Source organism: Oncorhynchus nerka, linkage group LG11, assembly GCF_034236695.1.
Source record: "Oncorhynchus nerka isolate Pitt River linkage group LG11, Oner_Uvic_2.0, whole genome shotgun sequence".
NCBI classification, from domain to species: domain Eukaryota; kingdom Metazoa; phylum Chordata; class Actinopteri; order Salmoniformes; family Salmonidae; genus Oncorhynchus; species Oncorhynchus nerka.
Window position 1 is genome coordinate 64,823,589 of NC_088406.1, and position 14,820 is coordinate 64,838,408.

A 14,820-nucleotide genomic window follows, 5' to 3' on the forward strand; every position below is an offset into this window, starting at 1 on the left:
TCCTTTCTTTTGTGAAAAAGATCAAAACCGATTTTGTACGATATCGGGCCTGTTCATTACCATGCTCCTTCCCTGACTTTAGCTTCGAGGACCTGGCATTATGATATTAAAAGGTGGCAAGGTTATAATTCAAACCCCCAAAGTAACAAATAAATGTACAAATAAGAATACTCTTATTAAAATATACTATCCAAAGAGCTTGAAAAACAAGTGAAACAGCTTTGATGTTGGTGAAAATGTTGACATGTTAAAGTAGCAACACATTTTCAAGTTAATAACACATGCCTTATAAATGAAGGTTGTGGTAAAGTGTTATCGGATAGGATAAGTATTCTTGGTAGTATAATTATGTGTTACTATGGTCTGTACCTCAGAAGCAGTGGAGGCTGGTGCGAGGAGCTATAGGAGGAAGGGCTGGAGTAGAGTCAATGGAACGGTATCAAACACAAAACTATGGAAACCACCTTTTGACTCTGCTCCATGTATTCCATTCCAGCCATTACAATGAGCCCGTCCTCCTATAGCTCCTCCCACCAGCCTCCATAAATTAAATAAAAAGACCTATCTGAAGTCAATATGGGACAATAAATGTTCCCCTAGTTTTCCACTCGTATTTTTCACCTGGAATCTCAAAACAATTTTGGATATCAGAAACCTGTTTATGACGATTACAAGAACTTTCTGCGAGTTTTGCAGTCTCGAGTTTCTGATTTTCTTGTAATACAGAGAGAACACGAATGCAATGTAAGCCTATGGGGTAAGGGTTTTATTCGGCCCTGTTTTAAATACTTTAAATGTTTCCTTCCTTCCTGCCTGGATAGTTGAAACCTACAGTATTGTGCTATAACTATTTACTTATACCTATCAATTAGTGTTAGATCAGCGATTACTCCCGAGGGAGGAAGGAATGGTCTGTTTTAAAGTATTCAAACATTTCCCTAGATTATCTAGTGCTGCTGCTTCCTCTTCTCAAGTTTGATCCAGATGCCTTTCTCGGGGCGCAGTATGAGCTCCCCTAGTGGACGGAGGTCCTCGCGCTTCTGACACGCCTCCACGTTGAAGTAGCGCAAGATGGACGCCAGGATCACCTTCTCCTCCATCACGGCAAATCGCTGACCTGAGGGTAGGGATGTAACCAAAGCATGTGAGGATGACATCTTTCATCGGACACACTTTTAATCGTCCATTTTGTTTTCACTATTTCAAATGCCTTATCGTCTTCAACCTTAATCTGTAACCATTATTAAAGTAGCGAGAGCATGTAAGGATGACAACCTCATCGGACACACGTTTAGAGGCCCACCGTCATAAAAAGTCTATGTTCCAAGCTGGTAAAAGATAGCCTGAGATTGATAAATACGAGTGATGTTCTACAGCAACGTGACAAATCTTATGTCGTTGATTCTCAAATGTTCTAAAATGTTTGTACTATTAAGCACAATTTTAGTTGAATGTCTTGAATGTTTCCTGTTCTCACCGATGCAGTTGCGGAGTCCAGCAGAGAAGGGGATGAAGGCATAAGGATGTCTCCCAACGCAGTTTTCCGGCATGAAGCGTTCCGGGCGGAACTCTTCAGGCTGGGGGAAGTGGCGCGGGTCGCGGTGAAGGGAGTAGGGCATGATGATGGCATTGGCACCTTTGGGAACCTTGAAACCATCTACAGGCGCAAAAATGGGAAACAAGTTAGGTTATTAGGTCCACAAAATGTACACGTGAATAAATGAACTAATTAACACAACCACAAAAAAAAAGAACTAAACAAGATGACTGAAATGGAAAGGCGCTGGATGAACCAGGGTCGTAGGTTCATCTTCCACATGGCACAGGCCACCCATTGTGAATTATGTACATTAATTAGTATGAATTAAAAGTAGTGTATGGCTAAATCCTGTAAATGTAAATCAGTTAGAAAATGAATGACAGACTGAAATAAACATTAATGGTTAAGATTGTGTCACTCACTGATGTGGCAGTCTTCACAGATGCTGCGGGCGAAGAAGGGGACCGAGGGGAACAGGCGCAGGGACTCTTTTATGACACACTCCAGGTAGTGCAGCTTCTTCAGATCCTCTGTGTTTATTGGCCGGTCAGACACACCTGAGAACGGGGGGGGGGGGGGGGGTACAAGACTGCAGGTTACATCCCATTATATATGTTCCGTGGTGATGGGGCAAGCGGACATAGCTACGAATGGAGGTAGAGGAATGGATGTTATGTTCTTCTGTCATCGATCATGGTAACTACACCGAACCTGCATCTACTGTCAAAGAGATACTCGTCATGGTAATATTGGAATGCTCGTTTGGATGCCAGGTCTGCCATGGCAGGGGTGGAAGACATTCCAAAATCGCTTCACAAATCAGGCTATTACTGTATACAACCGCCAATTTTGATATGCCACAGAACCTAATTCAGTTCATTAAATACATTTAGCTTGTGAGACTTTCCACACTTTCCCACTGTGCTTGAACTCGCTTTGACCTGTGAGAGAAGGATTTGAACGCGAGTCAAGGCGGATAAGAACCAAAAGTGATGTAATGCGATAAGAGAAGCGAGTATAGTGACGGGAGACTATGGGATTAGAATTACCAAGTACTTCCTGCAGAACCTATGGTCTAGCAGTAATGCGTCCATCTTCTCTAAATACTTCTCCGAGATCAGGGTTCAATCCCAGCGTCTTCTCATTCTGACTGTCTCTCCCACTTACCAGTCACCATTGTCTAAATCAAGTGCAATAAAAGTCATTCCACTGAGGGCCGAGTGGCTGTGGGGTACTCACTCCACCTTGTACTTGATTGATGAGGAACTCCCCATACTGTACCTGGCTGTCTATGGCTTAACTGAAAGGAAAAAACTAAAACCTGCAGAAACTAGGCCCTCCATGGAATGCGTTTGACTCTACTGCATATGCATAATGATAGAACCATGCAAAAAAATGTTGGATTCGGTTGTTTTTTTTAACTTAAAATGGCCCCAAATAAGCAAATGTAAAATATTATTTAGGAGTGTTTTTTTAAGTCTCATTTTAGGATGATAACATACAATTTTTTATTTTCTTATATAAATGAGGTGTTTGAATTATAATTTGATTGTTTTTATTCCCTCACAGTATCATATTTATTTTGTTCTTGTAAAAAATAATATACTCTGGACATATTTATTTTTAAGTAAATAAGATTATTCTAATGTTATTGAAATTTAACAGAATTGTTTTATACACGCATATATAGCAAAAATATTATATTATTACCCAAAAAATACAGAAAATGATGATTTCACTGTGTTTTGCTTGGCCCCTCTCACCTGAAATGCAGTTCCACTATCGCCCAGTGTTGCCGTTTGCCAACAAATGCATTTGGTCAATTTCCCGATAAAATTCTAGAGAAATTGTATTTAATGTTTAATATCACCTCTTAACTAACATTTTTAATTGCAGGGGAAATGTAAAAATTATTGTTTTATGAGAACAATGTGAATGGCATGTATGTGCCAGGGAAAGGAAGCCCCATGTGGGTGCATGTCATGTGACTACCAAAGCACATAATTGCCTATTTTACTACACCCCTCCTCTTCTGTAAAAAGCAATGGTGTTTGTATTTTTTTATTCAGGGAAGCAAGGGGTGAAGAGAAATGATATGTTGCCATACGGCAATAGCAGGCAGTAAAGGGTTGAAAAAAAATAAAGGGTTAAAAAGAGGGTTGGATTACCGAACACCTCCTGAAGCTCTTGTTGAACTTTCCTCTGAACCTCTGGATGGGAGCCCAGCAGGTGAATGGCCCAATTCATGGCTGCGGCTGTAGTGTCATGACCCTGTAAGACGGGGACAATAAAAACAACACCAATGATAAATCTGGAACACATTCTACATGGAGCATGTGATAGTGGTTTTGACCTCTGACCCTGAACATGAAGGTGTCCACTTCCTCTTGGATGTCCTGGTGGGTGAGCTTGTTGCCCTCCTCGTCCGTGGTCTTCAGCAACATGTCCAGGAAGGCCCGCCTCTTCCTCATTCCCTGGTCCGATTCGCTGTCCGACTCGATGTAGGCGATGTATTCCGCCCTCTCGTAGATGACCTGGGGTGTTTTCAGTGAAAACATTTGACGTGTTTCTGAACATTGCAGATAGAAATGTAATGAATAGAGCTGACAGGACTTCTTATTCTATCGTATAGACAATCATTGATGTTCTACACAATACATTTCTATCTGAACATTCTGTAATGGTCATCCTTCTGAACAGGCCCTTGGCTGGATGAATGGGGTCTGATGGATGACAGCATATTTCCCTTGGTGCAGCTAAATAGTCAAAAGTCCCTTTTTGATTGGCTGATGACTCACATTGGAGGTGAAGGAGTGGAGGACCTTGAGGCTCCTGTTGTGCTCCCAGCCCTCGCCAAAGTAGTTGTAAAAAAAGTCAGGCCAGAACCACGGCATCCTCTGTCGCCGTGTGATGATGTCACTCATCCTGGGGACAGTAGGAGGGATGCAAGGTAGAGTAAATTATGTTCATTTGATACAATTTGATTCCACTCTATTACATTTTCTGCAATTAATATTATCCCCAAACGTCTGTTTTATTTGTAGCACTTACAGAGTATAACATGTGTGGTACAAGATGGCTACTACTTGCAACCAACTACCAACAGTGCAGACAGAAGGAGAGAGAGAGAGAGATATGCAGGGACAGGGAGCAATGGTTGGCTGTCAATGCCCTCTACACCAAAACAAAACCGGGCATGACAACGTCTGTCTGTTGCATTCAGGACGAGGACTCACTTGTACACACATCGGACATACTCTGAGTCATAGTTACTCTGAGCGTAGATTTTCTTCCCCATTGCAGTCTCTGAAAGGAAAATCATATGCAGAGATATTTAATGCAAGATTGGTAGCAATTTTGATATATCTTTTTAGATGATTTGAAATGGCCTCAAGAATGTGAAATCTTTTTAACCCACTGAGCCTTTGGACCCGCTAGAACCACCCCACATCCAGACCCGGACTCACCACAGATGATGTCGAGAGCACAGAGGGTGATGTGGTTGAAGCAGTTGAAGGGGCCCTTGCCTGCCTCCTTGTCCAGCTTCTCCACCAGCACCTCGGCCTGCTCGTTCATCACCTCCAGGAACTCCGTCAGGATGGAGAAGTGGAAGGTGGGGGTGAGCAACTTCCGCCGCCGCCGCCACTTGTCCCCCGTGCTGGGGAGAGGGCGGTGGGGGGCGAGCGTGGAGGGGGGGGGAGAAATAGAGGAAGAGAGAGACAGAGAGAGAAAGAGAGGGAGGGTGACAATGAAAGAGTGAGACAGACAGACAAATAAAGAGAGGGGGAGCAGGGAGAGGGAGATACAGAACAAGTGACACAGAGAGAGACAAACGATGGAGTTCAGAAAATATGGAGGGAATGTGTTGAATGGAAAGTATTGACGGTTCTCAGAATGTATTGTTCTTTGTCATAAAATAAGGAAGTGTTTTCCCAAGACTAGTCAAAGGCTTATCTAAGAATTCCACGTTCCTATCTTGCGTTATAATACATATTTTCTGTCGTCTCAAATGCATATATACGTTTGATCTTTCTCAAATGCGATCTGTTTTGAAACACCCACCTGGTTAGTAGACCAGTGCCGAGCCACGGGTGCAGGAACTTGTAAGCATAGGCCTTGTCCATATGAACAGGGTTGTTAAGGACCGTCTACAGAATCGAATAGAATAAATAGAATCAAATAGACAATCAAACAGAAAATAGAATAGAATATGGTTGGCCGGATGTATTTCTCTGAGGGAATGTTGGTCATTGGCATGGCATCATCAAAAAACAAGTACATAAAAATAATTGTTAAAGTTAATTATTTTTGCTTTAGTAAATTATGATTTTATGGAAAATTCAACTCTTCCTCTAGTATAGCCACGCTATTGTTTTTTACTGCTGATCAGTAATTATTTGTTATTTTCTCTCTTACTTTTTGGGGGTATTTTCTTAAAACTGCATTGTTGGTTAAGGGCTTGTAAGTAAGCATTTCATTGTAAGGTCTACACCTGTTGTATTCGGCGCATGTGACAAATACATTGATTTGATTTAGTATTCAATACAGTCTGTGTTTGCATTGGTACGCTTAAACCCAAAACAGCAGGCCTGAATGGGTTTTGATATTTGATAGCAGTAACCATATATCGGTTGTCAGGCTACCTGCATGTGGTGTAATTACTAACTTATTTATGGAGAGTAGATTTCCATCTCCGGAGTGAAACGATGTAGTGTTCAGTAGACAGAAATGTTGAGGTTTCAAAACAAGTGTGACACCAACTTGTAATGGGTCACCATATTTAAACATTTTGTAAAACATTCAGGTGTTACGCATCAAGTTGATTCAGGTCAATTCTTTGATTAATAGCCTACCTCAATGGTTTCTGCATGGAACAGAACGAGGAAGGGTACTGGTCCGATCCAAAGCTTCAACAGCGGGGAGTCCCTGAACTGCTCTGTGTAGCCAATGATTTGACGGAAAAAATCTGAAACCAAAGAAAGATAACTCTGAAGTCATTCACTAGTTCAAGCTTCTGACTGAGGTAATAGTAGATACATACAGTTGAAGTCGGAAGTTTACATACACTTAGGTTGGAGTCAAAAAAAATCGTTTTTCAACCACTCCACAAATTTCTTGTTACAAATTATAGTTTTGGCAAGTCGGTTTGGACATCTACTTTGTGCATGACACAAGTAATTTTTCCAACAATTGTTTACAGACAGAATATTTCTCTTTTAATTCACTCTATCACAATTCCAGTGAGTCAGAAGTTTACATACACTAAGTTGACTGTGCCTTAAAACAACTTGGAAAATTCCAGAAAATGATGTCGTGGCTTTAGGAGGTTCCGATAGGCTAATTGACATCATTTGAGTCAATTGGAGGTGTACCTGTGAATGTACTTCAAAGCCTACCTTCAAACTCAGTGTCTTTTTGCTTGACATCATGGGAATAAAAAATGTAGACCTCCACAAGTCTGGTTCATCAAGTGTAAAGTGTAAACACCATTGGACCACGCAGCCGTCATACCGATCAGGAAGAAGACGCGACGCGTTCTGTCTCCTAGAGATGAATGTACTTTGGTGCGAAAAGTGCAAATCATTCCCAGAACAACAGCAAAGTATCTTGTGAAGATGCTGGAGGAAACAGGTACAAAAGTATCTATATCCACAGTAAAACGAGTCCAATATCGACATAACCTGAAAGGCCGCTCAGCAAGGAAGAAGCCACTGCTCCCAAACCACCATAAAAAAGCCAGACTACGGTTTGCAACTGCACATGGGGACAAAGATCATACATTTTGGAGAGATGTCCTCAGGTCGGATGAAACAAAAATAAAACCGTTTGGCCAGAATGACCATCGTAATGTTTGGAGGAAAAAGGGGGAGACTTGCAAGCCAAAGAACACCATCTCAACTGTGAAGCATGGGGGTGGCAGCATCATGTTGTGGGTGTTATTTGCTGCAGGAGGGACTGGTGCACTTCACAAAATAGATGGCATCATGAGGCAGAAAATTATGTGGATATATTGAAACAACATCTCAAGACATCAGTCAGGAAGTTAAAGCCTGGTCGCAAATTGGTCTTCCAAATGGACAATGATCCCAAGCATACTTCCAAAGTTGTGGCAAAATGGCTTAAGGACAACAAAGTCAAGGTATTGGAGTGGCCATCACAAAGCCCTGACCTCAATCCTATCGAAAATATGTGGGCAAACTGAAAAAAATGTGTGTGAGCAAGGAGGCCCACAAACCTGACTCAGTTACACCATCTCTGTCAGGAGGAATGGGCCAAAATTCACCCAAGTTATTGTGGGAAGCTTGTGGAAGGCTACCCGAAACGTTTGACCCAAGTTAAACAATTTAAAGGGAATGCTACCAAATACTAATTGGGTGTATGTAAACTTCTGACCCACTGGGAATGTGATGAAAGAAATAAAAGTTGAAATAAATCATTCTCTCTACTATTATTCTGTAATTTTACAAGTGGTGATCTTAACTGACCTAAGACAGGGCATTTTTACCTGGATTAAATGTCAGGAATGATGAAAAACTGAGTTTAAATGTATTTGGCTAAGGCGTATGTAAACTTCCGACTTCAACTGTATGTAGGTAGATTGGGAGAGCAATGAATGACTGAATGATTGAGTGAGTGTTCGAAGCTCCCCTCCCTAAACTACTGTCCTCTCGTCTCTTCCCTTCTCCTCGGTCCTCTCTTCCCACGTCTCCTATCCTTGCTCAATTCCGGCGTTGAACTGCAGTGCGATCCCTATGAGGGGGTATGTGCCTTCAATCTCTGGTATGGACTTCATCTCCCTCCATTTATACAGGTAACTGCTGAGTAGCTGGTAGGTGACATAGGTCAGCATTGCAAAGAAGAGGCTCACCCCCAGCAGTTCCAAATTGTAAGCCCCCAAAACGATCACCATCTCTGGGTAGTACGTGGCCTAAACATCCTCACTGGGTGTCTGAAACCTGCTGGCTTCACCTAATGTCAGGTGGACTTTAATCCTGACCTGTTCCCCAAATGTCCCTGTCATTCCGGCTGCTAGTTATGATGAATGATTTACCAATAGGGAGGGGGGATGAGGTAAACATGGATGTTTATTAAGGGATACTATTTAGGTCATGCACAGGCATACACACAGAAACACTTAAATAGGCAAACAAACACACATACTGACAAATATTGAATCCATTTGTGATGTTTCACTTGGAAAGAATCATTTTAGATGTTGCTTACAATGCTGCCCTGCACATGTATAATTCTCTAGAATCTAGATCGATGCGTCCTCTTTATGAAGTTATAGAAGAAGAAAAAACATAGCTTTAAATAGTAGCTTTTTAATAGTAGCTTTTCAAACCATAGCTTTAATAGTTGGTCGCCCATTCCTTGCCCGTAAAGTTGGGCCCTCTAATGTATTTCACAGTCACAAGGTCTAATGCCCCGTATACATCTCATTACTCCATACTTCATTTTCACGCAATCTTGTCCTGCTACTGGACGGAGATCATAGGATTTAACAACGCAAGACAAGATGGAGTCTAGTCTCTCGTCAGAGATCGCATTTATTTTGGGAGATTGCAAAATATGACCTTTTCATTCAAGACAGGATAAACATGTTTTGTCAAGTTACGTTCTCAACGTGTTTCCCTAACTTCTAGCAAGTCACGCTAGCGTACAGATTAGCTAGCTAGCTAAAAGCAAGGCTAGGTTGACGATACTGTAGCTAGCAACTGCCACCTAATAATTATCAAAAACAAACGTCAGTACCATCACAATAAACGTAAGTGAGAGGTAACAGTCATGTAATATAATTGGTTAACAGTATTTAACATTACTATTAAAATAGTGTTCACTTATAGGAGTGGGTAATTGTTTACAAGTTGCTAGCTATCCCATAAAGCCATCACCGAAAGCCACACATTTTCATCTTCTGTGGTTTGGTAATTTCCTGTTCTATTGACAGACTGGCTGCGTTAAAGATGACACAAAGTTGGAAAAAAAATCGTATGCAGAATCCGTTTCGCAACAGAGCCTTCAAAGCAAGGGGTGCTGAGATATCACAGCAGCAACATCGTGCTACCACTCATTTGCGGACGGTCCCCATTGAAATGAATGACATCCAGCGCAACGCAATGGACTGCTCAGGTATAATGTGAATGAGGCTTACAAGCCTGGTGCCCATCAGTTGTGTCAAACTGTATGTGTTCTGGCAGAAGTCCATTCATTCCAATGGGAGGCAGATTCACACAATTGCAACTCATCTGCCAGACTAGGATGCAGTGCCAAGCAGTGCAGTGTTGTATGCATTGGAGTTTTTCCAACTTTTGTGCATTGCTTTGCCGTGCCGGTATCAGGAACGGAAGTGATAAACCACAGAAGTTGTTAATGTGTAGCGTGATCATTGTTGTTGTGATGCGCCGCATGGATTGTAGATAACGAGTCTCACTCAGTACAGCAACAATGCAGACAATATATTGGGTTTATAACAAGTCTCATTTCTAGGACAGATTAACATGATTCACCGTTCAAATGGGATATTTGATTCACAAATCTTTTGAATCAATGGATTTATTCTCTCTCGTGTTAATTAACAAGTACTTCTTCAAGTTATTATGGAAAGGCTGGCATCATTTGTCATCATGGTTAGAACCCAAATGTTAAACTAATAAAAGCAACCCCTCTTCAAAAGACCCTTTCCGACTCCTTTCCCCCCCCTCTCCTCATAACCTCTCCTCTCTCACCTCCGGCGTTGGATTTGAACTGCAGTGCGTTCCCTATGAGGGGGTATGTGCCTTCAATCTCTGGTATGGGCTTCATCTCCCTCCATTTATACAGGTAACTGCTGAGTAGCTGGTAGGTGGCGTAGGTCAGCATTGAAACGAAGAGGCTCACCCCCAGCAGCCCCAACGTGTAAGCCCCCAAAACTATCGCCATCTCTGGGTAGTGCGTGGCCTTTAACAACCTCCAAATGAATGTCTGAGACCTGCTGGCTACACTTCATATCAGGTGGACTTTAATCCTGACCTGTTCCCCACTTTTCCCTGATATCCCGGCCTCTAGTTATGAATGATTAACCAGTAGGGAAGGGGTAAGAGGTAAACCTGGATGTTCATCAAGAGATAGTATTTTGTACTGTCATGCCCCCACATGTAGTACACAGGACAGAAAAAGTATGGAAAATGTATGCACTCGCTATTTATTGTAAGTTGTTCTGCTAAAGGACTAAAATGTCAAATACAAATGTAAACATGCAGACACAGACAGGTGCACACACACATTTGTTTCATGCGCGCACACACACACAGATGATAACTCCCTATCATAACAGCAACGTTTTAGTCACAGCCAGTTATAAACCAAAACTTGGTTAAAACTATAATTTTTATATCATGGATGGTCAGTCCTTGAATCCATAGCTATAAAGTTGAGTGGTTACATTTTCCAGCCCAATCAGCTTTTTACCAAAACAGTGGCAGCTTGACCGCTGTTGTTGTATGAACTGCAGATTGCATCTTTAAAGTGGGGGGGGTCCAAAATATTTAGGAGTCACACCAGGTCTGAAGAAGTTGCCGTGCAACGAATCTCCATACAGCAACCGTGCAGACAATATATTGTATTAATGAGAACAGCCTAATTTCTAGGACATTTGGGACAAACAGATTAACGTGATTCACCATTCAAATCGGATATTGTATTCACATATCTTTTGAATCTATTTATTTTCTTTCTTTAATGCTACAAATGTATTTCCTAAAGATATTATGGATAGCATAATTGAAGTCTTCATGGTTAGAAGTTTCCCAGTGCTGAATTGATAAAAAGCACACCCTCTTCAAAATTCTCATTATTCTTATATAGAAAAAAAAGATATACACCTTACCTCTCCCATTACCTTTAAATGACAGAGTACTGCCCAGAAACGGGTAGCTTGGACTTATCCCTGGTATTGGTTTCATCTGGGTCCATCTGTGCAGAGAGCTGCTGAGGAACTGCCAGGTGAAGACGCCGGTCAATATGGTCAGGAGTAAGACCAAAACGATCGAACCAATCGGCACCGATATCCACAGTCATCTTGGTTAGTTAGGTGGTGGTCCAATATTGACTCATAAATGTACATTTGCTTCCGAGTCTTATTCTTTCGCAATAGCAGACAAAAGGTTCTGTGTAATTATGGAAAGCTATCCAACCACTGACCTTGTAATGCTCCTTGGTCAGTGGTTGGTCAGATATCGGGTAGGCTACCCCTACGAGTACCCCTGAAGTGAGCCACAATAACAGGCTACTAATAGTCAACTTGCTTAGGATGCGGGCCCCCTTGGCAAGCCACAGTGAGATGCCCTTAAAAAAGGGGTGTTACATTTGTAGCGAATGAAGGGGGAAGAGCTCTGATTGAAGCTTGAAAAAGTATCAAATCTGGAAAAGGGGCCCACTTGCAATCCCCAAAACAAATCGGGTGGGTGTTGGACTTCCAATGAAGGCCTTGGATACTTTAAGGGAGCATTTCATTCTTAGGATGTTTTTTTTATTTTAAATCAATAGTACATTTCCATACTCTATACCCCGCCAACTCAACTCTGGACCTGGAAGCCAGTTTTACTGTATTTTTTCATTGTTCCATTCTAATCAGGGACTGATTTAGACCTGGGACACCAGGTGTGCACAATTAATTATCAGGTAGAACAGAAAAGCATCAGGCTCCGGATCTCGTGGGGTAAGAGTTGATGACCCCTGCTCTATACTATTTCCAAACATTTCTGACACACATAAAGGACTCTGGCAAGACTAGACTAGCCCTTGGTGGGCTAAAAGAGATCCGAATAAATAAGCATAGTCCAATGTGTCCCCCCCAAGCATAAACAAATAGGGTAATATCACGTAGAGTATAATACAGAACTGATGAATTACTGGCTGCTTATGAATGAAAATATGATTGTGTAACTAATAACCCACTGGTCCAAAACTGGCTGAATCAATGTTGTTTCCATGTCATTTCGACCCCAAACATCTATGCAATGATGTTGAATCGATGTGGAAAACTGCTTGGATTTCTTTTTTTCCCACCCAACTTTGAACCTAAATCCAATGACATGGTGAATTGTTTTTGTTGATTTGACGTTGACAACTCAACCAATTGTAAATCAAAACTAGATTTTAAAATTATGTTTGTGCCCAGTGGGAGTGTTCATTATCAATTGAACCAGGGGAGAAGGTTAATCTACCAGCTGTATCTCGGTAGCAATTAGCCTGCGAATGAGGTTGTTACTAATATAAATCCAACATGTGTGACAAAGGACAGTGTTTATCCCTTTTTCCTCCCTTTCTTAATCCACAAACCCTTGAAGTAAGCCTCTTTTCTTTAAAATTAGCAATGTTGAGTTATCCCTCTCCTTTAAAACGTTTTTAGTTAAGGAATGTTTTAAGTGACCCTTACTGTCAGGGTCCCATAGTTCCTGTGCCGTTGGTTAGAAGTCTGTTTTAAGGATGAGGCCAAAAGCTGGCTAGTTTTTGAAATGCTTTTTTATTTTTTAAGTTATTCCTCGAAATAAAAAGAAAACGGGAGAATGTCTCATTTAAAACCTAGCTTTTTCTCGACCATTTGAGGGCAGAGGATTTCAGTTCATTTGTTAATTTTTTCACAAAGTTTTGAAGTAAAGACTAATAATATGAATGTCAGAATCCAACTTTACTGAAAACTTTAAAGACATGCTGAATAGAATACAGATTTTTTTTTAAACAGAATGTGTTCAAATATACTTGCAGTTCACTCAAATCAACCCTACGTCTAATGCGACAAATACAAAGAGAGTTTGGTTGAACCATACTCTATTAAACAAAATTGTAACTTTCAAGTAAGTGTACAAAAGTGCTGAAACAAATATATTTAATATAGAGTTGTCCCAAACCCCTAACCTGAAATTACCTAATTAAAGCAGTTCCCACAGTGGAAAAACAAGAATATGTAGGTTTATTAAAGTTCTAAGTTCATCTGACATTTTGGTTATGAAGAGAACATTACATGGTTAATGAGTGCAATAGTGGGTTACTATACAGTGTAGTTGTAATACTCCTGCTAGCAATACTAAAGTAATGCTGTAAAATAACCCTACTGTAATTGACCATGAAACCACATTTTAAAGCATTTTGTTAAGTCAATGATCTACTCTGTCAGTGATCTGCAAATCACCTTGTAAATAACTACTCATTATGATTTGTAGATCAGTCAATGATCAGCGGCAGCTCTCTGCACAGATGGACCCAGATCAAACCAATCATGGTTTCAATTGACTGATAATTCACTTACAATTGGTGATATGTGTTTTTTCTTACCAAGCTAAATGACGTTAGATAATTTAGCTTGCTAAGATTTTTTTTCTTTTTTCTTATCAATCTTTTAACTTGGTAAGAAAAAACATCTATTTGAAAATATATTTTTCTTATCAATCCCTCAATATTCTAAGATATTTAGGCTTGCTTAGATTTCACCTTTTGCATGTCACTCGGCTAGTGAAACAGTACACTTACTTTCTCATTCAGCGGTTAAATGAGACGTGCAATATTGCACACTTTCTAGTGTACACTTCCTTGTATCCTCGACCATTGTTTGAAACCTACAGTATTGTACTTTCAAGTACACTTCCTTAAAATCTTAGCCACTGAATGAAAGCTACAGTAGTGCACACCGCTTACTTGACTCTGAACCATACAATGAGAGCAACAGTTTTGCACACTTTCCACACCCTTGCACCCACTGTCATTATTTAAGAAATATAGCCAAGTATTACATAAACGTAATAATACAGTCGGCAAGCGCAGGGCTCTCCAGAGGGTGGTGCGGTCAGATGTCCTGGAGGGCACACTGCCTGCCCTACAGGACATCTACAGCACCCGGTGTCACAGGAAGGCCAAGAAGATCAGAGGACCTCAGCCACCCGAGCCACGGCCTGTTCACCCGCTACAGTCTAGAAGGCAGAGACGGTACAGGTGTATCAAAACCGAGAGACTGATAAAACAGCTTCTATCTCCAGGCCTTCAGACTGTTAAACAGTCACCACTAGCCGGCCTCCGCCCAGTATCCCGCTCTGAACTTTAGTCACTGTTACTAGCAGGCTACCACCTGGTACTCTACCCTGCAAATTAGAGTCATTGAACACTGGTTGCTATAATAATGTTACATCCTGTTTGACACACTTCAAATGTACAGTATATACTGTATTCAAGTCTAGGCTTATCCAATTGAACTACTGCTGTGCACACCTTTTCTATTCATAGTGTCCATACACACCATCAAATGC

General features: G+C 41.1%; 1 protein-coding gene across 1 annotated transcript; it reads right to left on the reverse strand.

The window, feature by feature from the left end:
- Window positions 1–745: 745 nt before the first annotated feature.
- Window positions 746–10,522, reverse strand: LOC115137326 (cytochrome P450 4V2). The gene is made up of 11 exons (XM_029673600.2): window positions 10,270–10,522; window positions 6,394–6,506; window positions 5,603–5,688; window positions 5,008–5,198; window positions 4,777–4,846; window positions 4,339–4,465; window positions 3,901–4,074; window positions 3,709–3,811; window positions 1,963–2,097; window positions 1,478–1,657; window positions 746–1,117 (listed from the first exon to the last, which is right to left on the reverse strand). Exons 1-11 carry the CDS (start codon window positions 10,460–10,462, stop codon window positions 948–950), a joined length of 1,542 nt encoding a protein of 513 aa, XP_029529460.1. The 5' UTR covers window positions 10,463–10,522; the 3' UTR covers window positions 746–947.
- Window positions 10,523–14,820: the final 4,298 nt, after the last annotated feature.